Source organism: Ambystoma mexicanum, chromosome 4q (assembly GCF_040938575.1).
Source record: "Ambystoma mexicanum isolate Mex_15411 chromosome 4q, UKY_AmexF1_1, whole genome shotgun sequence".
NCBI lineage: Eukaryota > Metazoa > Chordata > Amphibia > Caudata > Ambystomatidae > Ambystoma > Ambystoma mexicanum.
Genome location: NC_090928.1, coordinates 541,735,149 through 541,759,780, shown reverse-complemented (window position 1 = coordinate 541,759,780; position 24,632 = coordinate 541,735,149). Strand labels below are relative to the sequence as shown.

Sequence of the window (24,632 nt, the reverse complement as noted above, 5' to 3'; positions counted from 1 at the left end):
GTCCCTTTAACAACAGTATTTTTCACTGAAAATATATAAATATATATATATCTCACTGCTGAAACACTGAGTGAAACACTACGGTGCAATCAAAAAACAGTACCTGCAAATGCACTGGAACCTAAAAACGACAGTGAAATAGGGCTATTAAAAGAACTAGAAAAATGCCAGTGCAAAGAAGAAAGCAAATGGTGGGAGGTGCACTTGTTGCAAAATTATGTGGACATATAAAGAATTCCACGTGGCCTGAGAATACTGACCATCCCATCCTTTGAGGAACAAGGTCCTAGGATGTTAGAAGAATGGAGTGAAGCCACGAATGGGTGCTCAAAAACCTTTTTGGAACTTCTAGTAAAATATGCAGGTATTGACCGGATCAAACTACTTGAAAAAATAACTGAGGTAGAAAATAAATTGAAACTAATTGCAGAAAGTGAGGAAGGCAAGAAACTGACGGTGAATATGGAGAAGAGTCTCGGAGAATATGAAGAGGAAATCAAACAAATAAAACAAAGAACATTTCTGAGAGATAAAGAGGATTACGAGCTGGGAAGGGTATATACATTTGCACAAAGGTTTGACCAATTCAGGAAAACAACTATGAGCAAACCAACGTCAGATAACACACCAGAGGGGGGGATACAAGTGAACATTCTTCAGAATCAGACATCACGGGCAGTGAGAGCGAGGAACCGAGCATTCGCCTACATTTTTTAGACGAGATGCACTTGCTACAAAAGTATGGACAAACAAAGCAAGCAAGAGGCAGAAATCAAAATCGGGGCTGAGGCAGAGGAGGCCGAAAAAAAAACGAGGGGGGGTCAAGGGGCAATGGGCGCCACGAACAATACCCCGGCCAGATCACTGTGCTCTGGCAAATAGACAAGCCTCGTTTGGACACTGAAGGAAATTTGAAAATTATCAACTTATCAGACCATGTGTTGACTCCAAACTAACACAAAATACTGAGTCTGGGTTTACATTTCTGTCCAACAGCTGATAATGATTATGTACAAACCCGATTAGGTTTTGACAAGTTCATACGAAAAATCTGTCTGAAGAAATTCTTTGCTGCAAATGCCCTGGTGTCACGTCCTCAATCACGAGACAAAACAGGACGGACATAAATGCGGATAGGAGATCTGGAAACATTATCAGATTTGGTGGCACTTGAAAAGGATCGCCCGGATGATGCTGAAGAAGGGGCAATAGATCTGGAAGAACTCAATATCAAAACAGATTGTACCACGAAAAGTAAACTGAAACAAAAGTCCAAATTTAACCCAATACCAAATACTGGGGGAAGTATTGAGGGTTTCTAGACTTTAGTGCTAGAGGATTTAAAAAGTCTACGAAAGAAAAGATGTGGAAGAAACAAAAAAGAGAACATGTCAAGAAATGACAAAATTGCATTACAAGAACTGCAAGACCTCCAGAAGTGCACCATCAAACCCTCAGACAAAGGGAGAAACATAGTACTGATGAATTGCAGTGACTACATAGCAGAGGCATACAAGCAATTGAACAACAAAAAATGCTATGAAAGAATGAATGCAGACCCAAAAATTACATTAGAGACAAAGTTAAAATCATTTTTGGAAGAATGGGGAAAAGAAAGGGATTCTTACGGAAGACAACTGCAAGTTTCTAGAAATCAAGGATTCCATCACACCGACAATTTACTTCCTCCCGAAGGTCCATAAGAACATGGAAAAAAAAAAAACGGGAAGACCAATTGTGTCCCTGATGGGCTCTGTCTTCGAAAACACGTCTAAATATACAGACAAGGTTTTATTACCTTTCGTAAATTCTCTTCCATCATACATCCGAGAGACTACTGATTTCCTCAGATGGATTAATGGAATTCCTTGGGACTCAGAGTACATAATGGCCACGATGGATGTTATATCGTTATACATGTCAATAGAGCACGATTTTTGGGAAATCATCTTGTCAACACTTTCTCAATTCCAGGTCGCTGAACTATCTGCAACATACACAAATGGTACTGCAGATGATAGACCTCTGTGTAACCAATAATGTGTTTCTGTTTAATAGAGAGTTCTTCCGTCAAGTCCAGGACACCGCCATGGGCACTACATTTGCGCCGTCATATGCGAACGTAACGATGGGCGCCTGGGAAGAATGCGAAATATGGTCTAAAGAGAATCAAAGCAACACGGACAATGTGGTTTTGTGGCTCAGATACATTGACGACCTATTAATTATTTGGAAGGGTACAGAGAAGGGTTGGCTCGACTTCGTAGGTCTGATGGATAGAAACGACCACAATTTAAGATTTACAGAGACCTATAGCAAAGCATTCACAACTTTTTTAGATGTGAATTTGAGGGTGGTGGATGAAAACTTGACATGTGAATTACACAGAAAAAGCACAGGATCCAACACTCCACTGCATGTGACGAGTGGACATCCAAAGAATTTAATATGGAGTGTCCAATATGGTGAATTTATCAGGATATGACTTAACAGCACGACATTGGATGCATATGATGCAGAAAGCAAGATCACAGCACAAGGGTTTAAAGACTTCTTCCCCTCTCTGCCATGCACCCCATCTCTCTCTCCCTTCGTCTTCCATCCTTCTCCCTCCCCCTCCTCCTCTTCTACCTTCCCCTCATCCTAATATCCACCCCCTCCTCAGACCTCCCCCCTGCCCACCCCTCCCTCCCGCACTATCCCTTCTCACCCCAATCTTATCCATCTCCCCACTGCAAGGGGGTAGCAGTGGGGAGATGGATAAGCATCATCAACATTGCCCTCTGGAATGCCCCTTCCATCTGCAATAAAGCCACGGCGACCCTTGACCTGTTCGTCCAACTCAATCTTCACTTCCCCTGCATCACCGAGACTTTGATTACCCTCTTCAATTCCACAGTCCGTGCGTCTCTCTCCTCCTCCTCCTCCTGCTTCTCCCATATCTCACGCCCCTCTGGTCGCAGAGGTGCGTCTGCCTCATTTTTCACCCTAAATGTCTTTCCTCATCCCCTACCCTCACCCCCCGACCTTCTCTTCCTTTGAATTTCTTTACAAATACTTCACCTTTCCTCACGCGATCTCCTTCTTAATTATTTAGACCTCCTGGCCCCCTCTCTTCCTTCTATGAAGACCTTGACCATCTTTTCTCTCTCATCTATCCTTCTCCTACTCCTCTCTCTGTCCTTGGTGACTTCAACCTCCCCCTCTTGTCCACATCGCCTTCTCCTCTTCTCTCATTACTTGACTCCTACCTTCCTCTCCCCTTCCTACGCCCTCTCCCACTCCTCTGGCTCCACACTTGATCTCATCTTTCTCTTCTTACTCTTCCTCCCTGTATCGTCTCTTCCCAACTATCTCTCCGACCACACCTTGCTCTCCTTCTCCCTCACTCCTCCCCTCCCCCACCTCTCCCTTCTCTCCCTCCTTCTCTCGTTGCGACCTCCGCAGCTTTAACCCTAATCTCTTCCACGTTCCTCCTTCCCCCCTCTCAGAGTTTGATTCCCTCTCAGCAGATGAAGCCCTCTCCACACTGTCCTCTTTAACCTTCACTCTTGACCAACTCTATCCTCACACTCCCTTCTCCCCTTCTCACAAACCTTCCCAACCCTGGCTCTCTTCACACCTTCTGTCCATGTGCCACCTCGAATAACGCTGGATCAAATCCCCTTCTCTTACTAATCAATTCTTATTTTTCATATCATTCTCTCTACGACTCTTGCCTCTCAGCTACCAAACACTCCGCTACTCTAGCCTCCTCCACTCACAAGTCTCTCATCCTCGCTGTATCTTCCAGACCCTCTCCCGGCTTCTCTCCCCTCCCACTTCTGACCCTTCCACGAACTCTCCCCTCTCTCCCTCTGACTTCGCCAACTTCTTCTCATCCAAAATCCTCTCTTCGCCAGAACATCCTCTCCTTCCTTCTCTCCCCCTAACCCCTCCCCCAGCTCTCCCAACTTGTCCACCTTCTCTCCTATCACCCCTGCATGTGTCTCCCACCTACTGTCCAAAACTCGCCCTACTACTGCCCCCTCTGACCCCATCCCCACCTCCCTCATCCCCAAAATGTACCCCCTCCTTATTCCCTACCTAACCACCTTCTTCAACATCTGTCTCTCTTCTGCCACCTTTCCTTCAGCTTTCAAACATGCCACCATAATCCTTTTCCTGAAGAAACCTTCTGCTAACCCTCTTGTTGCCTCGAACTTCTGGTCAATCTTCCTTCTCCCCTTTATTTCTAAACTCCTCGAGCGCCTTGCTTAATCTCAACTTTCTGCTTTCATCTCATCCCACTTCCTCCTCCCCGCCTCTCAATCTGGTTTCCGCCTAAACACTCCACTGAGACAGCACTCACCTATGTCCACTGCTCGCCACGCTAAGCAATCTTCAATTCTCATACTCCTTGATCTTTCTGCAGCTTTTGATACCGTAGATCACCCCTTACTACTTAGCACTCTGTCCTCCTTCGGCTTCAAAGACTGTTCTCTCCTGGCTCACCTCTTACACCTCCAATCGATCCTTCACTGTCTCCTAGGGCGGCCGCACCTCCTCCAGCCTCCCCCTGAACTATGGCTTCCCTCAGGGTTCCGTGCTGGGACCCTTTCTTTTCTCTCTATAACTCCCTTCTCTCCCCAGTCATTTCTTCTTTCGGCATTTCCCACCACTTCTTTGCTGATGACACCCAACTCTTTCTTTCCTTCTCTTCCTTCATATCTGACCTCCACCTCACTTTCTTCCTGCCTCACGGCCATAAAAGATTGGATGCCATCCCACTTTCTCTCCCTCAACTCTGACAAGACTGGGGTGCTTTTGTTCCCTCCTAATACTCGCTCCCCTTCTCCCCCTCCCTTCATCCACTTTCCACCTTCCAACCTCCCCATATCTTCCCATGCCCGCAATCTCAGCCTCCACCCCGACTCCTCTCTCTCCTTCTCCAACCACATCTCTTTAACCGCTCGAGCCTGTCGGTACCACCTCTATAACATCCACAAGATCCGCACCTCTCTCACATTCCATGCTTCCAAACTCCTAATAACCTCCCTCATTTTCTCCCGCCTCTTCTACTGCTCCTCTCTTCTCTTTGGACTCCCTGTCTCTCACCTAACTCCCCTAAAATCCATCTATCACTCCTCTATCCGTACTCTATGCCTCCTCGGCCCTCGAGCCTCTATTTCTTCCTCTCTCACTCAACTTGGCTGGCTTCCCTTCCTCTCACAACTGAAATTTCAATTCCTGTCTTGTCTACAAATCTCTTCATGACCTGGCGCCCCCTACCTTTCCTCCCTCCTCTCATTTTACTCCCCCCTCCTGCTTTCTCCGCTCAGCAAACCTCTACCTCCTCACTGTGCCCCCAGCCCCATGTGCCTCCTCACGCTTCCGCTCCTTCCAACTCTTGGCCCCCCTTACACTGGAACTCCCTTCTGCTCTCCATCCGCTCGACCCCTACCTACTCATCCTTCTGCCACTCCATGAAAGATCATCTTCTACACCCCCCCCTGACTTCCCTTCCCCTCGTCCCCTACCCTTGCCCCCCCTACCCTTGACCTCCTCCTTTGCCTCCTTCCTCTCTCCTTTCCCTCTGACCTTAAATTAGTAACAAATACTACTTAAAGGCAATGAGGATACCAGATCACTCCCCCTCCTTCCCCCTACCTCAAATCCTACACCGTAACTACCTTCTCCTACCCCCTCCTCTACCCTATCCCCACCCCCCTTGTAAATAGTTCTTATTGTTCTAATGACCTGTTCATGCTTGTATATATGCTTCCCCTTCCCCCTCCCTCCCCACCTCAAATCCTACACCGTAAATCCCTTCTCCTACCCCCTCCTCTACCCCATTTCCCCCCCCTTGTAAATAGTTCTACTTATTGTTCTAATGACCTGTTCATGCTTGTATATAGGCTTCTCTCGCTTTTGTACCTGTATATATTGTAAAGCGTTTTGGCTTAAAGCGCTATATAAATTCAATAAACATAAATATACCACACAATTAATTCTAATGTTTGATAAACAGGCAGTCATGATCAGGCATATACTGCAAAAACATTGGAGAATCCTGCTGGCAGATGGAGATCTTGGATGTAATCTGAACAAAAGACTAGATATAACCTTCAGAAGAAATTCTTCTTTAAAAGACACATTAGTGCAAAGCTTCATGAAGAAGACAATTGAGAAGAATACGAGCAACTGGCCCACGAATCAGAGGAACGGTTTTAGCAAATTCACAAAGTGCAATGTATGCAAATATGCCAGAAACTGTTTGTCGTTTAAGCATCCAGTAACAGAAACAAATGTGGAGATCCGGAAAAGAATAACATGCGACACAATTCGTCATGTATGCCCTCACATGTGGGTGTCAGAAGTGGTATACTGGAAGCACGAAGTGTAAATTAAAGATATGAATACAGCAACATGTCAGAGCCATCTTAAACAATGACCCCAACTACCCGATGGCCAAACATTTCAGTGACTGTCACCAAGGAAAGTTTCAATTTCTTTGGTATTTGTGTAGTGGACATTGGGCTTCAAGTGGTAATTGTGAGCTTATGCTCAGACAAAAAGGGACATGTTGTATCCTGGATTTCGAGAGCAAACAACCAAGAGGCCACAATGTGGATGAAGAACTCTACACTTTTTTAGGAACTTAAAACGAGGGACTCCCACATTGCAAAAAGTATAGTGCGTTTACAATTTATTGGTAGCCCAGTTGCAAAATTAGAATAAGAGTATAAATGAACAGGTTTTGATTGTGTCCTATAGTTGTTCATGGATTTTATCTACGTCTAATGTGGGATATGTTTGGAGATTTACATGGATTTTAATATCTTGCTATTTTCCTCCCACCCCCTTTTTTCCTTTTTTTTTTTCCCCCCTAATTTCAATAGGGTTCTTCTCTTTTTTTATCTTACCCTACTCTCACCCTTTAATGATTTGGAATTCTGATTATGGGGCAGAAGTTTACATCATTGGATAGAAACTTGTTTAGGAAATGTGTAGTATGAATGAAGTGGTTTTTCTGGTATATGCACTAAGCACCTTAGACGGCCGTACAGGCCAAATGGAAATTATATGTTGCTATTGATTTATTAAGCAAAATCGGCCAAGCATAGGAATAATTACTATTATGCATAATCTGTGTAGCGTGTTAGTTGGACTACATTATTCGCTGCTATGAGCACTATGCACTTTAAACAGCTGCCCATTGGGAACTGTTAGCGCCTTTGCACATTGGAATTGATTATACATAGGAATTATTGCTGCTATGAGCACGATGCACTTTATATAAAGGTTTAATTGTAGACGCTATAACATTATGCAAGATGTTTCCGGTCGAGTAGAACATTGGCTGCCATAAGCACTATGCACTTTAATCAGCTTCTGCTATTTGAACAGACGCAACATATTATTCTAGCATTTTATATTTTGGCATTGTTCAGATTTTGGCACTTTTGTTGCTAGAGATATGAGGCATTGTAAACAGGTGACATTCTGTAAATGATATCATACAAGGGCAAGCACTATGCACCTAATGGTTTAACTGTATATAATTCCTACAACCAGCGCCAGTGAGAATATGCTATACATTATAAGCAAATGGGTCTAAATTTGGACTAGAACAACGTGGCTGTCAGAAAAAACTTTAAGTGGATACACGATTAGTCCTTTTTCTATACTTACCTCTGTTCTTGAACCTCGGATTTCCCATTTTAAAACATTCACGGGTGTGTGGGCTAATTGGTTGTGATCAAGCGGCAAGAAATCCGCGAAACGCGTCGGCGCCAGAAATTTGTTGCCATGGGATGGCAGCATCGGATTAACCTGATTTTTATTACAATGCTTATGCTGTGATTTGTATGTTCGGAAAGAACGTCCATTAAAGAAAGTGTGTTTTTGCAAAGAAATCGGCCTTAATTGCCGACCACGGGGAGTGCTGCTCACCCGACTGACCTGGGATCAGTTTCAAGAGATGTATATATGCATGCTCTGGGTTTGGGATGCGCTAGAGATGTCTGCTCTACTCAACTAAATATTTTCAGCATGTAACAAAAGGCATTTGGTGCTGAAAGATGGACATTGTTTAAAAGGAAATATTAAATATGACCTCCAGGAGATGGAGGTTTTGATACCTTTTTATTGGACTAAATGGAAATATGCAGATGGAAAAAATGCATTAGCTTTCAAAGTCTCATAGACTTCTTCGTAAGCTAATGCATTCTTCCAGCTCTGCATAATAAAGTTAGTCCAATGAAAGAGATTAAAACCTGCCTTTTGTGTGATATTGACACTGGACTACAACAGTGCCAAACCTTTTCTTCATAGTTGCAGGAGACCAAACAAAATAGGTTACGGAGTGAAAAGCATGCATACCCTTCCTTGATTGGCCAACAAAGGCATGGAGGGAGCTTATAGGACTCAACAGCTAAGGAACTTGATGAAAGAGGTGCATGAAAGGAGTTTGATGAGAAAGGAGTAGTGTGAAATAATTAGGAAGGCCAAGTATTGGGACCAACAAACTCTTGGAGTGAAATGATCCAAGAAGGGAAATCTTTCCATGAGCTCTAATGTGAGATAAAAGCTCATAATTCCACACACGTAGCAGGCTTGAATAGAAAAAGTGGGGTTGATGATCTGCTTCAAAAGCTACATACTATTTAAGAACCACATTAGTGTTGTGTGTCACAACCATGACGTTGGAAACTGATCCATGAGGTTTTTATGGATCTTATTTCTGCCTCTTGCACTTATTTTTCTTTTGTATGAACAAGTGTTGTTTTAAGATGTGGAATGTGTGAGAAACTGAAGGCATCCTACCTTCTCCCCAAAATCCTCTGCTCAGGTGGCCAGGGAAGAGCCATCGCTTTTGGATCCTGACGCTGGGGGTGGATATGCGCGGGAGGATCACCTGGGTGGAGGAGATTTGGGGAATTGGAGGGAGGGTGTCTTTCAGGGAGACGCGATAGCCCCGTTTCCGTTCCACAATTAGCCTTCAGCCCAGGAAGCCTTCATAGGGTATTGTCAAACTCCCTTCCTTTTCTCCTGGAAGAATTGACCTCGGATAAATCATCCCCATAGAGAGACAAGGAGGAAACCAAGAACACCTCCTCCTTATGTGGATAGACTATACCCACATTTATCCCCTCAGATAAAATCTAGAAACTGTCCAACTCTTCCCCACTATCACACACCAACTGTATCCTATTCAGGTCCCTTTAAGACTGGGACGAGGAAGGGGTGACTAGGCGTAATGCACACTTCCACCTCTGAACACCACTTTGGTACTGGGATGAGGAAGAGGACTTTAGAAAACCATTCTAATGGTCAGGCCTCTCCCAGTAATAAAGGTAATTGTAGTCATTCGGAGAACTTGCACCTGCGACCCCTTGAGGCTACATGTGCATATAAAAAAGAGTTACCCACAGTATGAAGTAGGGGTCTCACTGTATTGGTTTCATGGCGGTATGATAACCTTCTTGCCAAATTATGGTATGTCATGTTTATCGCGGTATAGAAGGTGGAGTTAACTAATCTTAAAAAATATTTTCTTAAAGGTCATACATTGTCAGTATTTTGAAACTTGTCTCTGCACATTTGTAGCTGATCCTCCAGGAATCTAAGGCGGCTGCAGATTGGTCTTTCATGGCACTCACTCGTTGATCGCCTTGAATGAGTGACTAGTGGAAGTGTTTAAAATGCACTTTTAGAGCAATGAGCTTGCTGCTCAGTCACAGGTCATTGCTTTGAAAATCGGCCTCGACCTGCATTATTTGGAAACCACATGGCATGGGAATCATGTCCCCTCGCTGTTTTTTTTTTTTTAATTAGAACTATTTATCCCATTAAAGGGAGAAAAGTCACTCATGTGAGGTCTGAAAGCCCATGCCATTGTGTTTCTTTTGTCAAAATGTCATAGCCAACACACACTCACCAAACGGTTGCATATTGATCAAATCACTATAGCTTGTTTACCATCTGCCTGGTGTATTATAAAGGTCTGATATTGGAGTCAACACTGACCATGTAATCCTAACGGGACAGCGTTCAGTAGGCGCTGTTGATTTCTTTATTGATTCTTGCAATACTAGTTCATTTACCTTCTTAAAGATAGTGGCACAAACACTTTTTGAAAATGACAGTTAAAATACATATTGGCACAAATATGGCCTAGACCACCACATCACCACAGCCCCATCATTACCATTTTGCCCACCAGGTCTGAGCGCATTAGGACCCTTGTCATGTGAGTTGAGATGGAGGAATGCTTTCATGGGTGGTGTCGCAAATCGAGGATAGACCTGAGGAATATCTCACCCCCATTGCTCTGGATACTTCAAATTGAATGTAGAATCTGTCCTGCCTGCTTGAGTCCAGTGCAATATGCAGAAGGCAGGTGAAGGATCAAGCGAAGCAACAACTCTAGTGCCAATGTGTAAATCTACACAGGACAGTGAGGGTAGTAGTTTATATAATGGCGCAAAGCACTGATGGGCCCAGTGTTCATACAGTCTACAGAGCTAACGTTTTTTGTGGACATGCATCAGAAGGGCATCCAGTTCATTCCCCCTTTGAATTCTGGGATGTGTAGTTTGCCATCTTTCAAATTGGTGGGAAAACTACAAATCGGCTGATCTTTAACCCGACTGTACTGATCAGAGAAAGAGCAGTCACTGCATCAAAACTGCATTTACTAATGTGGCCTCACTTTCCCTATGCTCTTGTCTGCCAAACGCCACATCCCACAGTGCAAGATCCAGAATGCGCAGCACTTGCTAACTGCAGCCTTTCCAAATCAGATTGAAAAGCTCACATAATAGCTGCAGGCCCTAAAGCGGTATATCGGTATAAACAACGTGAAGGTTATTGTAGTCGAATTAAGCTGTTCACGGTATCGATAACGATATACCAATATACTGTTACACCACAAGTATGGACATTATTAATTATCTAGAAGGTTGCCAAGTAGTTACCTATCGAATAGCGAACTAAAGAAAAGCTATGCGCAATATATGATAATGCCGCAGGATGGAGAGAAAGTGATGTGTATTTACGTACAGAGTGAAAAGAAGGAAAAGGCATTTTTGAACTATGTGAAAGCACAATGCCAAGTGAAAACCAGTAATGAGAGTTGGTGAAGCACGTGAAAGGCAAATGGGAAGCAATATTTGTTAGTGTGAAAGTAAGGTGGTGAAAATAAATAAACCCATTAAGAGAACTGCATGGAAGTCACGCGTTCGCAGAGTCAAGAGACTGCCAAGAAGAAACGGGAGTACTGATGGACTAATGTCACAAGTGCAGAGTAAACATATGGTGGCAAAGTAGTCCAATGAGAATCGGTGAACATTATAAGGTGGTAAGGGTTACTAGTTGTGTGACCTGTGATGGGTGGACCGTGTGGTCCGACAACTGTGCCTAGACAGAGTAACTCCAACTTGGAGTGAGCCAATGGAGATTGAAGTTATTTTTCCTCATCAGTCTGAAAGTGACTAAATAGAAGGAAAGATTACAATTCATACAGAAAGCTGACAAAGTAGAATTAACTGTGAACTGTCTTGAAGTTGGCTAAGGGAGCCCCAAGTGCTTTTTGTGGAACTGTTTTGAACATGAGGAAGAAGCTGAAAATTTTTCCAGGAACTGGAAAAAGCTCAGAACGTTATTTTGAACACTTGTTTCTTTGTTTGCTGACATCCCTACACATTGTATAGATTTAGTTGTGAGCGCAAGTACAGGTTTTCGATATAGACTTTTGAGTAGAACTTAGACACAGACTATCCTTAGTTTCTTTAGGTAGTAAAGACCACCTTAAAATTGGTCGCAAGTTAGGCCTAACTACATCCTGACATTTGTTTGAGAAATAATAGTTCAATTTAAAAAAAAAAAAGGGAATCTGTTTTCTGTGTCTTACTTCATGATGCCTTCACAAATGACAGTAGTTTTGAGAAAACCGCATTAATCAAGTTGCCATTTTCCATTTCACATGAATGAAACTGGAAAAATGTTAGCTGGGAAACATGTATAATGTTCATGCTTGAATCATAAATATCAGTTTGTGAATTGTGGGTAACTGACATTAGCCACCTGCTTCTTTTGTTACCTTCCCTTGTTGGAATGACCAAACCTATTTTTTTTTATTTTACAGATTACAGAACTCTGTGGTGCGACAAGACTTGGATATTTTGGAAGAAGTCAGTTTTATATTGCCTTGAAACTGATATCGGTTGCCCAATCTGGCCTACCCTTAAGAATGGAGAGTTTAAACACAGGTAACCACAAGAATAGGACTACTCTCCTTTCATTATTTGCATTCCTTCAATCTGTACTTTTTTTTTTAAACTTCTTTTTATTATAAGCGTGGCAGCAAAACACAGGCGAACAGCGCCAGGCGAAACATTGTAAAAGAACAGTATACATAGCGTAGATATACAGAAGTTACTACACATATTGAACAGTCGAAGAGCAAAATGCAGTGAGATCGTGAAGAAGGGTATCAGGGAACTATGACTGAGCTAAGGACCCTAGCTGGCTAGGGGAAACCGGAGAGGAAGGGGAGGTCTGAGTCTCGACTAGGTCAGAGATATAAGAGCGGAATCGGAGCCAAATATTTCTCGGTCTGGAACGTGTGGGTTGTAGGTGGGACCAGGTTTCTTCCGTGTCAGAGGCCCACGTGACCGCTTTCAACCATTGGGCATGTGTAGGAGGGAAGGGGCGAAGCCAACAGAGCAGGATAGAGCGCACCGCGAGGAGGAGGCAAAGACCAGCTAATTTCTTGGAGTCTCGGGGGAGGCCTGGGAGATCGTGAAAGAGGCATACCAGCGGGGAGAGAGCAATGGGGTGGTCTGTCACAGTGGACACAGTCGAGCAGACGGCCTCCCAGAACTGGGCCAGGCGAGGGCAGGACCAGATCATGTGGATATAGTCAGCCCCATCCCGACCGCATCTGGGGCAGCTGGTAGGATAGTCGGCCGACATACGATGTAGTCTGATCGGGGTATGGTGGAATCTGTGAAGAACTTTGAATTGAATAAGTTTGAACCGAGAATTGAAAGAGACCCGCTGCGTGCGGTCGCATAGATGGGTCCAACGATCCTCGGACATCTCCACACCAAGGTCCGCCTCCCAGGCGAGTTTCAGTTTGGTAAAGTCTGGGACCGATCTGGACTGCAGCATGGTGTATAGCCTAGAGATCTTGCCCCTCCTAGGGGTGGGAGAAGTGAGCTCCTCAATTGCGGGGTCATCAGGCGGTAATGCAGGGAATGTTTGGTAATGTCGTTTAAGGGTCTTTCGAAGGGATGCGTATTGGAGCCATACGCTCCGGTCCCTTCTCAGGGATAAGGGGAGGTCAGGCCACTCGACAAATATACCCTGGTCGAACACGTCGCGTAGCAGCTCGAAGCCCAAGTCCGCCCATCGGCGCACCGCTACCAATGGGACCCGCGGGACCCCGGGGAGAAAATTCCAAAGTGGAAGATTGCCATGGAAGGCATAGGCGGTCCCCAACAGACTCCACGTTTTTGCTAGTGCAACGGCTGTGCAGGCAACCGGGTTCTGCGAGTTCCGAGTCAAGGGGGCGGGTTGTAGCACCAGGGAGCGGATGTCTCGATCAGCTACTGCGAGCCTCTCAAGTCGGACATGCGGGGCTGGATCCGCGGTATCAAACCAATAGGAGGTATATTGGATTTGTGACGCCATCCAGTATTTAAGAAAGTTAGGGGCACCGAAGCCCCCGTAAGACATGGGGGTGGAGAGGGTCCCGATTTTAAGACGAACCGCACCCGAGTGCCAGAGAAAAGAGTTCACGGTGCGGTCCAATTCGCGGAAAAAGCCCGCCCCCGGCCATAAGGGAACATTAGCGAACCTATAGAGCAGCTGGGGTAATACCACCATCTTCAACAGGCCAATTCTGCCAGCCAGAGATATTGGGAGCTTGTCCCAGACCTGAGTCTTGGCTGTCAAGTGCGTAAGATATTTCTGGTAGTTTTCGTGGAATGTCCGCTCATATTGGCGAGTCACCACCGTCCCAAGGTAAATAAGTATGTCTTGAGCCCATGTGAAACCAAAGGTATCAGGGAGGTGAGAAGTGCATTCCGTCAGCGGAAAGAGGGTAGATTTCGAACAGTTCACTTTAAGGCCAGAGATCTGGCCGAAACGGCTAATGTCTGCAAGTACAGGGGGTAAGTTGGCCGAGGGAGAGCGCACAAATAGCAACGCGTCATCTGCATAGAGGGACACTATATCTGTGTGTCCTGCGGAGCGGAGACCCTTGTCTGCATGGCGTTGGCGGAGCATGTCGGCAAACGGCTCGATTGCTATCGCAAAGACCAGGGGAGAGAAGGGACATCCCTGTCTCGTTCCCCTGGCGATCTTGAAAAGGGGAGAATAGCGGTCCCCCGTACTGACCCTGGCAACCGGTTCAGAGTAAAGCAGTCTGATCCAGGAGATAAAAGAGGGGCCGAATTTACAGCTCTCAAGGACTCGCCATAAATACTTCCATGAGACCGAGTCGAATGCCTTTTGCATGTCAAGGGCAACAGCCACAGCGTGTGTGTCGGGGCTGATTCTATCAATAATGTTGAATAGCTGCCTCAAGTTCAGAGAAGTGGAGCGACCTGGGATAAAACCGGCCTGGTCTGGATGGACTATAGATGGCAGAAGGGGAGCCAGCCGGAGAGCCAGAGCCTTGGCAAATATTTTGACATCGCAGTTTATGAGAGACAATGGGCGATACGAGCCGCACTGTGAAGGGGGTTTGCCGGGCTTAAGTAGCACTGCGATCGTGGCTTCACGGAGAGAAGGAGGAAGCACCCCAGCCTCAACAGACTCCTCCCAGAGAGCCAGCAAATGAGGGAGCAGTTGTGACTTGAAGCGTTTATAGAACTCGACTGGGATACCGTCTGAGCCAGGTGTGCGGCCCGAGGATAGGGAGTCAATTGCGGTCGAGAGCTCCTCCCGTGTGAGTGGGGAGTCAAGGGAGCCCGCGGCCTCCGGGGACAGAGTAGATAGAGGGAGGGTATCGAGAAAGGAGTCAATCTCCGCCAACGAGACCTCATCGGCATTGGAATACAAGGATTCGTAGAAGGTGAAGAATTCCCTATTGATCTCTTGTGAAGAGACCGCCATGGAACCATCAGATCTCTCAACCCCGAGAATGTGCGGGGGCCCCGTCTCATGCCGGATCAACCTAGCTAGGAAGCGGCCGGGGCGTTCCCCCTCTCCGTACCTCCTAGCCACACCAGGGTTATCGAGGAACCTCTGCTCGCGGTCCGCAAGAGAACGGAAGTTATCCAGTTCTTCCCCAATATTGGCGAGGTTACCTGGAGTAGAGTGTAGTGAGCATGTGGCTTCCAGAGATGAAAGTCTAGATTCGCTGGCGGCGAGGTCCCTGCGGATTGACTTAAGGGCCCAGCTTTCCTTAGACAGCGCAATCCCTCTAGTGTAAGCCTTGAATGATTCCCATAAGGTGGCGTGGGACGTTACCGAGCCCGTATTGGTCTCGAAGTACTCCTCAATCGACAGTTCAAGTTCGGAGCAAAACTCTGGGTCCAGCAGGGAAAGGGGTTTCAATTTCCAGTGTCGAGAGCGGGCGGGATCGGGGCCCCAGTCTACTGTAATGGTGACAGGAGAGTGGTCAGAGAGGGTTCTCGGAAGGATCATTAGTTGTGTTACATTCTTGACTAGTATGTTAGAGATCACCCACCTATCAATACGAGAATAGGAGTCGTGAACCGAGGAGTAAAAGGAGTAGATGCGGGAGTCCGGGTAGAAGAACCTCCACGCGTCCACCATGGCCAGGCGGGGAAGGGAGGAAAGTGCCGCATAAGCCGCCCTGGAGAGGTGACGGGGCCTGGAGCCCGATCTATCTAGGGCTATATCGAAGATCGTGTTAAAGTCCCCTCCCCAGAGGATTGGAACAAGGGGGAAGCCATCGAGAAGGGAGGTGACCTGCACGTAAAATTCCGGGTCATCAAGGTTAGGGCCATAGATATTCAGGAGGATCACTTCCTTATGGTGCAGCATGGCGTGAAGAAGTACATATCTACCCTGGGGGTCAATTTTCGAGGAGATGAGGGAAAAGTGGAGGCTCCTGTGAATGAGGGTCATGACTCCTCGGCTCTGGGAAGAATAATCAGTGAAAAACCGGTGAGGACCCCAGGACTTGGCAAAGCGCATGCAGTGTATAGAACGAGCATGAGTCTCCTGAAGGAAGAGAATCTTGGATCGGTGGCGCTCGGCCTGCAGCTGGAGCTGTCTCATCTTCCTATAGTTCCCCAGACCTCGCACATTCCAGCTCATAAAGGTCAGGGCACTCTCAGTCACAGCATGGCGGTATTAGGAATAAAGCAGAATGTCTGGGACCGAGAGGTCAAATTAACAGTTCCACGGGAGCATATCCCAAATGCCTCAGCACAGTTCGCCTTCGCTGCCATCGCCACTTTTCCAATAACAAAAACCCAAACGACCCCAACATAGCCCACCCCCACCCACACCCCCCTCCCAATCAGAGGGATGACCAGCCCATCCCTTAGTAAACAAAACCAAAGCAGAGGCATCGTCGCCTGGGGGTCTGAAGGCCCGACTGGCCGTAACGCTCCGGGTTGCAGCAGAGCAAATAGTGCATGGGAAGCCTGTGACGGACGAGAAATGCAGATTAGACAAAGTTCTCGCCAAGGGAACAGCGGGCGAGCACCAAGGTCGAGCTGAACAAGCAGGTTGCGGGAAAAAGGATTGACATGGTCCCAGTTCCGGGGGGGCGAGAGGACCCATACGCCTCCCATCGGGGACCAAGGATCACCGCTGTGCCGAGATCAGGGGAAGGGGATCAGCCAGGGAAGTGTTCATCGATGAATTTGGAGGCCTCTTCCGGAATCGTGAAGAACAACACCTGATTGGAGTACTCTATACGAAGCTTGGCAGGATAAAGCATAGCATATTTTATGGAGTGGTCTCGCAACCTGCGTTTCACCGCCTGGAAGGTTTTGCGTTCCCGCTGGACCGCAGTCGAGAAGTCGGGATAGAGGTGGATCCTCGCGCCGCCCAGGAGTAGCTCACCCTTGAGTCTCGCAGCCCTGAGGAGGGCGTCGCGGTCGCGGTAGTTTAGTACGCGGGCTATGATGGGTCGAGGAGGGGCACCAGGTCTTGGTTTCGCCACCAGGGCGCGATGGGCCCGTTCAATTGCGAAGTGTGGAGAGCGCTCAGGCTCGTCAAGCAGCGACAGAAGTGTGCGTTGAACAAAGTCTTCCATTGGCTCATGGATTTCATCCTCAGGGACCCCGATGATGCGGAGGTTATTGCGCCTCGAGCGGGATTCCAAATCCTCGTTTTTCTTTTCCACCTCCGTGACTCGGCTGGAGAGAGCGACGACCTCGGCGCGAAGGGCCCCCAGCGCATCCTCCGCAGAGCCCACCCGTGTCTCGACCTCCAATACACGGCCGTCTGTCCTCTCAATGTGGGCCTTAATAGAGGATATGGTGCCGGTCATGTCGTCAAGTTTGGAGTGGAGAGCGGTGAACCCCTCACGCATAAGATCAATCATATTTCGGGAGTCCGGGGATGTGTCGAGGGGGGCATCGGAGGCCGACTCGGAGGCCTCCTCAGGTGGCCTCGCCGCAGCTCTCGCAAACATATTGATGGAGCTCTGTTTCCTTGCACCTCCCCTGGTCATCCTGGCTTATGGGTATATCAGGTAGAGAGAAGAGGGAGAGATGAGAGCTAGAAATTAGTGCCAAGGAGCGTCCTCCGGGATATAGGGGCCAATGCGTGTCCCGGGGTGATGTAGGCACAGAGCAGCAAGCGAGCACACCCCGAGTCCGGAGTAGAGGTTGTGGCCCCTCTAGGGCAGGAGAGTAGATGTCGCCGTGATAGGCCCAGGCGCGCACCGGTGAAGCGGCGCACAGTGGCCGGAGCGCGGTTCAGGGAGTCCAGTGGAGGCAGCTACAAGGTATGTTCACCAGCGCCTCAGCCCCAGGGCGCGTGCAGCCCGGGGGGAGATGGAGCACAGTCCAGCGGGTCACAGTGGCTGGGTAGACGCAGCAGGAGTTAGCGGCGTAGAGAGAGAGGCAGGGGGGCGGGAGGGGACAGCAGCGCCGGCACCAGGGAGGCACCCGCAGGGTATGGTAGGTGCGGGCGGACCCGCCAGAGTCACAGCAGTCAGGCGCAGTCCCCTCCCCGCGCTCCCCCTACCTCTAAGCCGCCACGAAGTTGAAGTGGCCCCTCGGGGCCCGGACCAATGGCACGGGGCTGGTCGGCTCCCGCGCCAGTCAGGAGAGGAGGCAGTCGGTCGGTCCACAGGATCGAGGAGAGGCCCGGCCGGCCACAGCAGTCCGGCGCCCCTCGCCGGGCGGGTGCCCCTCCCCCAAGCGGCCCGCAGCGCCGCGGCCTCAGGTCGGAAGAGGGCCGACGCTGTCGGAGCCGCGGGTCGGGGAGGGCGGAAGGCTGCAGCCGCAGGGCAGGAAAGAGGGCGCAGCCCCGTCCACGGGGCACGCAGCGGCTCCAAACCGCGTCCGGTCGCGGTAGTAGTGCTCCCGAAGGATCGGGTGTAGGAGGCAGGTCCGCAGATGGCGTCGGGCAGAGAAGAGCAGGATCGAACGCTCTGCTGGCCCGGAGCACGGCGTTTAGGCGGCCATCTTGATTGCCGCGCAACAGCGCCCCCCCCTTCAATCTGTACTTGACATGTTTTTGTTTATTTCCTTTTTTTTGGTAATTTGACAAATTGAGGAAGTTTGTCAGCTCTGCCCAAGGCAGAGCCATCACCTTTTGGGATTAGGGAGATGAGCCTGCCATGCTTAGCCTGACCCTAGGGGACATGTAAGTGGCATCCTCTGTAGGTGACCCATCCCCCCTCCCTGAGGAGACAGAAAACCCCCAGGAAAGGTATTAAGCCCCCCCCCCCACTCCTCAGACAGTAACACCTTTATAGTATACATGGGAACTAAAGCATATGGCAACCCAATGACCCTTTTAATGGCTAGCTTGGCTTCTGACTTAAGCTTCATTCAGCCTATGGTGGAAAATGGATGGGAGATGGAAAGAACAGCCTTGGGGAGGAACGTCATATAAGGAGCCAATCACAACCGAGGATAGGCAAAGCCAACAGAGTTTAAGAATGTTACTGAGCACACAGAGGGTGTGGCCCGCAGGAAAGAGAATGTGAGATGAGTCCAGCCAGGCCTCATGGACTGGGAACTGTCCGGCCCCTCACCAGGAGCGAGAGCGGATGACCTCGGAGGGGTGACGGCCGGCCCCAAGGAGAAGCCACCCACTGGTCCTCCACTTGAAGGACTGGAATGGAATGGAATCCGCAGAGCAGAGCCCAGGGATGACTTGTGTAAGCGGCTCTGCAGAGAGAAAAGGCAGACTGTGCAGCCTCCCTGAGTAGCACTGCCCATCATCAGTGCTACACGATGGTTCCAGTAGACCATGGAGGCGGGTGGCACGGCAGACCAGAGAAACGGAAGCCCTGCAGCGGGGAAGGCACTGATAATCTCCAGGGTGGGGGAGAAAGAGAGAAGCCCCTGAGTGGGCAAGGATTAGTAAAACCTGAGTGGGCAGTGAAACAAGCCCCGGAGTGGGGAACACTCGGAAATGCCACAGAGTGGGGAGAGAAACTGATACAAACACCGGATTTGCAACAAACAGAGGCCTGCGGTGGGGGAAATATGGAGACGAGCTTGGAGTGCGGAAACCACCAGGAATCTCTAGAGTGGGAGAAAACCTGGTGAAACTCAAGAGTGGGAAGAGATGAGCCTCTCTGTGGGGGAAGAATTGGAGAGACTGAGACAAGCCCCAGAGGAGGTGTGGGGGCGGAAGAGACTGAAAGGATCCCAGATTGGGGAAGGAAGACCGCATATAGTCTTGCCGAAAGGGAGAAAGACTGTGAGAAATGCCATTTAAAGAAGTAATCCGAGAGACTTGGCTGGACCCCTGCAAAAGCCCTTTAGCAGTATTATAGTCATATGTTTGGGGCTGTGGACATAGGAGGGGCCGATGGTAAAGAGGCACAAAGGGGAGGGGGCGTGCCAAAACCCAGAAGCCATCCCTTTTTATTGTGAAAGGCTCAAAAATAAGTTTTGGTGGTCTTGTTTTCTTTTGGAGGCATAATTCAACCATCTTGACACCCTGACAAGCACACTTTATCTTTTGTTTGTATAGTGTAGGACTTAGTACCGCAGAGTTAGTAAAGATTAGTTGTTTTCTGTGAGAATAAAAACTCTAAAAATCATGCCACCTTGTCTAACTTCTGATTCTGACTTTCCATACTAATCAACAGTTTGTTTTTAAATGTTCGTGAATAGTGTAGCATTTGATACATTTTCCATACACGTTGCACAACTAAAAATATATCTGAAATGAAATGCGCAACTGGTTTACTTAATCACCCGCTGCAGTTGTCTTTACGTCTTTGGTGAAATTAGATGCTTACCACAGTGAAATCTCGGTAGGATTGTGCGAGCAGCTGCCTTTCTGGGGGGGTATGTCTTTATGATGTACTACTGCATGTCAACCACGTTGCCACGTTTTACCTGTGTACCTCTACAGCATCTTCAGTCTGTCCTGGTGGGTTTAGGTGAGGCTTTGAAGTGTTGCTGGGCGGAATGGGAAGTCTGGTTCGCAGCGCCAATGCAGTAAGCACTTGGTGATACTGGACCTACACCCCATACCATGTGGCTGCTTCTCCTGCTTCACATGATGCATGGACAGTGTGGACACTGGCAGGGGATGCTGGCTAGCCTTCGTTGAAGAGCGCTGCAGATGGGGCTGGTGCAGCTGATCAGATGGATGGCGACTGAAGGCGGAACAGCAGGAAATGATAGCAGACCGGTAACTGAATCGCGCAAGGAAAAGGAAGGAAGTGCAAGCATGAACTGGACAAGGCGAAGGAAAAACAAGGGCAACTAAGGCAAGGACAGGGGTCAGGCAGGTAAACTAGCAGGGCACATGAGACAAATGGCGAGGCAGAACTCGGGCAAGGGGAAAATCAAAAGGGCAAGGCAGAGGGCTAGAGAGAAGTCAGGTTGCTGACACAATATCAGGAGCTTGCTGAGCGCATCAAGACACGCTCAGCCATATGTAATAGGGGTTTATATAACCCTCTACATCCGAAAATGAGGTTTCAAGTGGGTTGGCTCAGTGCTATAGCAATTGGAGAGTGGCCCACCATGCATGTGTGGAGAAAAAATGGTGATGCCCAGGAAGGTCTGGCGTCCGTGTTTGGCTCACGCCTGTTGAACACCTGGTGCCGCCACGCCCAGGCACCGGCGTGGGTAGAGGCGCACAGGACTTTTGTTGCAGGTAAGTGGATATGATATGGCATTTATAACGCGCCTATAAACAAGTGTTTATAGGCGCGAAGGCGCGTTCGAAGGCGCGCCGAGGCAAGGGAGCGAAACAGAGGGAAGACAGAGACAGCGATCCTACTAGGCCAGGTGACCTTGAGATCGCGCAAGGGAAGGGAAGGGCAAGTGTGAGGGTGGAAGGGGGAGGGGAAGTGCCGTACATAGGATAGCAGTAATAAATAGAAACAATAAATCGAAAATAAGTCCAGCCAGCAGGTGGCAGGTGCAAGGGTAAGTGCAGACAACAGGTGTCAAGTGCTGGTAGGGAGCTGTAGGGATACAGAAATGGCCCCTAGTGCAAGGGTGAATCGGGCATGGAGGGGACCTGGGTCCAAGAACAGAGGGTATCCGGGTGACCAGTGCAATTTCAGTTTCAGCCAGGAGTTCAGCAGGGGAGAGGAGAGAAAGCAGAAGCAAAGAGGAAGGTCTTGAGGTGCTTCCAGAACTGGATATGGTTCTCCTCAAGTTTCAGAGAGGCAGATGGGATGTTCCAGAGGGAGGCCTCAGCAGAAGGAGATCTACCACCAACTCCTTGCTTGGAGAAGCGACTGACCCTGAGTGAGTTGGAGGTGGATGAGCGGAGAACTCGAGAAGGAAGATATTTAGGAAGAGAGAGTTGAAGGTATTGAGGCCCCAGATGGCCTTGTGGACAATGCAAAGGGTTTGAACTTAATCGTCGCAGCCACTGGGAGCCAGTGCAGAGATTTCACTCCTGGAGAGCTACAATCCCTGGGCTTGAGACCAAGGACAGGTCTTGCACTCCTGTCCTGGATGAGTTGCAGAGGGCGGAGAGTATGTGTATGCATGCTTGCTTATGGGTCTGTGAGCATTGCATGTGGCATGTCTAGGTCTGTATCAAGTGTGGCTGAGTGAGACTGAACGTGATGCTTGCGTCCATTATTTACTTTTTGCCAATCTGTATTTCTATTTTGGATGAAGCAGACTGCATCAGATTGCCACAAAAAAAGTACATTTAAAGGAAGGTAAAGCCTGCCCAATAATGCAAAATTTGATAACTTTAGCATGTAAATCTCCAACATACAAGGAAGGAATTGCTTATATAAAAAATACAGTGAAATTTTGTGAGTATTTTCTGGGGATTACGTTTGCCTTCCAGAGAAGCCTAGACTTGCATGGATGAACTTTGCGCTGGCAGTAAGAATGTAGTTGGGCACCTCTACGGGATATTGTAATGCCTAAATCGTAATATTGGCACCCATTTCCATTAAGTCTTTTACATGGTCAACACTGTAAATGTGTGTATGTTTCTTGATCATACTGCAGTAGCATAACATGCAATCTAATTAGACCGATTTGCAAGCTCTGTATTCAAATTAATGTTCAAGTGCAATCAGCCAAGTCTTAATTTTCTGGCAAGGGCTTTAACTAGATCACCTAATATCCAGATATTATGCACAGTTTCACTGAACTTGTGTTTCATATGCCATAGAGAAGTACCCCAGTGGCTAACGAGACCTATCTCCTCCCACCTTTGACAGTGTGACCTACATCACCACCAATCTAGCAAGCTGTAGCAGTTGACCATGAATCGGGCATACCCAATCAAGACTTAATAAAGCGCAGCATTTCTATCATGTACTTGTTTAGGGTTGCAGAAGATTCTTTACCGTAGCATAACAGTGACACAACGTAGTGTAAATGGTACAAGTGTGATCTACAAATCGTGCATAGCATAAGTGATTGCATATCTTTGTAGGCAGGCTTTTGTTTCAGAACTATTGCGTATGGACCACTGAAGGTGATTGCCTACTTGGAATGCATACTATTTTTTTCAGACCGATATTTCTCAAAAACCCGCCCTCTTTCCTTCATGTGTATGGGACATTTCGCCCTACTGGGACTTATTTGTAGTGCGTTCTAAAAAAAAAAAAAAGTTACAATGAAGCAGGTCACCGGACTTGCCACGAACTGCTGCCTTTGGCATTGTTCTTCAATTATTTTCTCTGTGTGATCAGGCCTGGATACATGTTGCATGTAGGTTTTTCTCTTTGTCAATTTTTTCTAGTTGTTAGGCAGAAACCTGTGCAGTTCCCTTAGGGACCACTGCAAAAAGTTTAAGACTACTGGAGTAAGCAGTAAACCCAATTGGTAGCAGTCTGCACCACCCAGATTTACCTGGTAGCTGTGGCTGAGCAGTCAGACTTCTCTCAAGAAGAGTTAGGCAGTATATAGAGTATACACAATAGGGCTAAAGACACAGTAGAACAAGCAAACACTGACCAGAGCTTTGGTATAAAAGTATATAATTATTTATTTAAAAACACACTCCTGAAAATACACTGGCACTAATATATCAAGCAAGTTCAAACAGTCACTATAAGTATATACACCTCCCTAGTTAATTATTCAACAAGTCTAGGTTAAGACACCACTTATTTAGCAAAACCGAGGTGAGCGCGTAACCGTAGATGGCACTCCAATAATTTGTTTAAAAAGGGAGAGAAAAGGCAGAGTAGGAAAATAACACAGTACCAACACTTTTAAGAAACCACAGCAAGTCAAGAAAGGCAGGGTCTACTGTAGTGCAAAACGTTCATAGGCCAGGCCTGCTCTCTCTTGGAGAGAGCAAGGCGGAATGTGCCCAAGATCACACAGTGGAAATGCACTCAAAGTCTTTGCAGAAAAGTCAAGAGGTTGGATAAGTTCAGAAAGGCAAAATTTAGCAGGTCTGAGGTCAACCCAGTTAGAAAGTCAAGGATTAACGGGATACCTTGGACAATCTGTTGCAAGGGAGACCATGCGGGACACAGTACCTGAAATGGTGAGAACGCTCCAGCGGTGGCAGTTGTTCCTGGCAGCGGGTGCAAGTCGGGCTTCAACCAGAGGAAGAGATGATTTCGACGAGGAAGAAAGCTGGAGGTCGTTGCACTGCCAGGGAAGAAACCAGCCGCAGAGTTTCCTGATTAAAAGGTACGACCCTTTTATTTGCAGTAGTGGTGAAGCGTGGCTATGCGGCCGCCGGGGTGCTTGGCACAGGCGATTCGACCACGAGACGATCCAGGAAGGAGAAAAAGGCGAACTGGTTGGTCCCACCAGCTCAAAGGGAAGAAGACTCTCCTGGAAGAAGATCTCCTCTGTCGTCGGGGAAGTGGTGAGTTCGTACAGCAGGGCTCCACCGGTGGTGTCGTCGTTGCAGATGGCTCAGCTTCTCCCCTCTTTGGATTCTTTAGGCCCTGTGGCGATTTCTCAAGTTTCAGTCCCCAAAGCCCTGCTTTTATGCAGCAAAACCCCCATTCATCAGCCTAGCTGTCACTCAAACATGCAAAGTGGTGAGCCGGGCGGCTCACCACT

At 47.9% G+C, this 24,632-nt stretch overlaps 1 protein-coding gene across 6 annotated transcripts in view; it reads left to right on the top strand.

Annotated features, from left to right (window-relative positions):
• Positions 1-24,632, top strand: part of REPS1 (RALBP1 associated Eps domain containing 1) — a 2,155,944-nt gene that overhangs the window by 140,950 nt on the left and 1,990,362 nt on the right. For 5 of the 6 annotated variants that reach the window (XM_069608106.1, XM_069608108.1, XM_069608105.1 and 2 more), the window contains exon 2: positions 12,131-12,254. In XM_069608106.1, coding sequence (XP_069464207.1) covers positions 12,131-12,254 — 124 coding nt within the window. Of the gene's footprint in view, positions 1-12,130; positions 12,255-24,632 lie in introns of those variants that run through there. The other variant, XM_069608109.1, reaches the window with a different exon arrangement.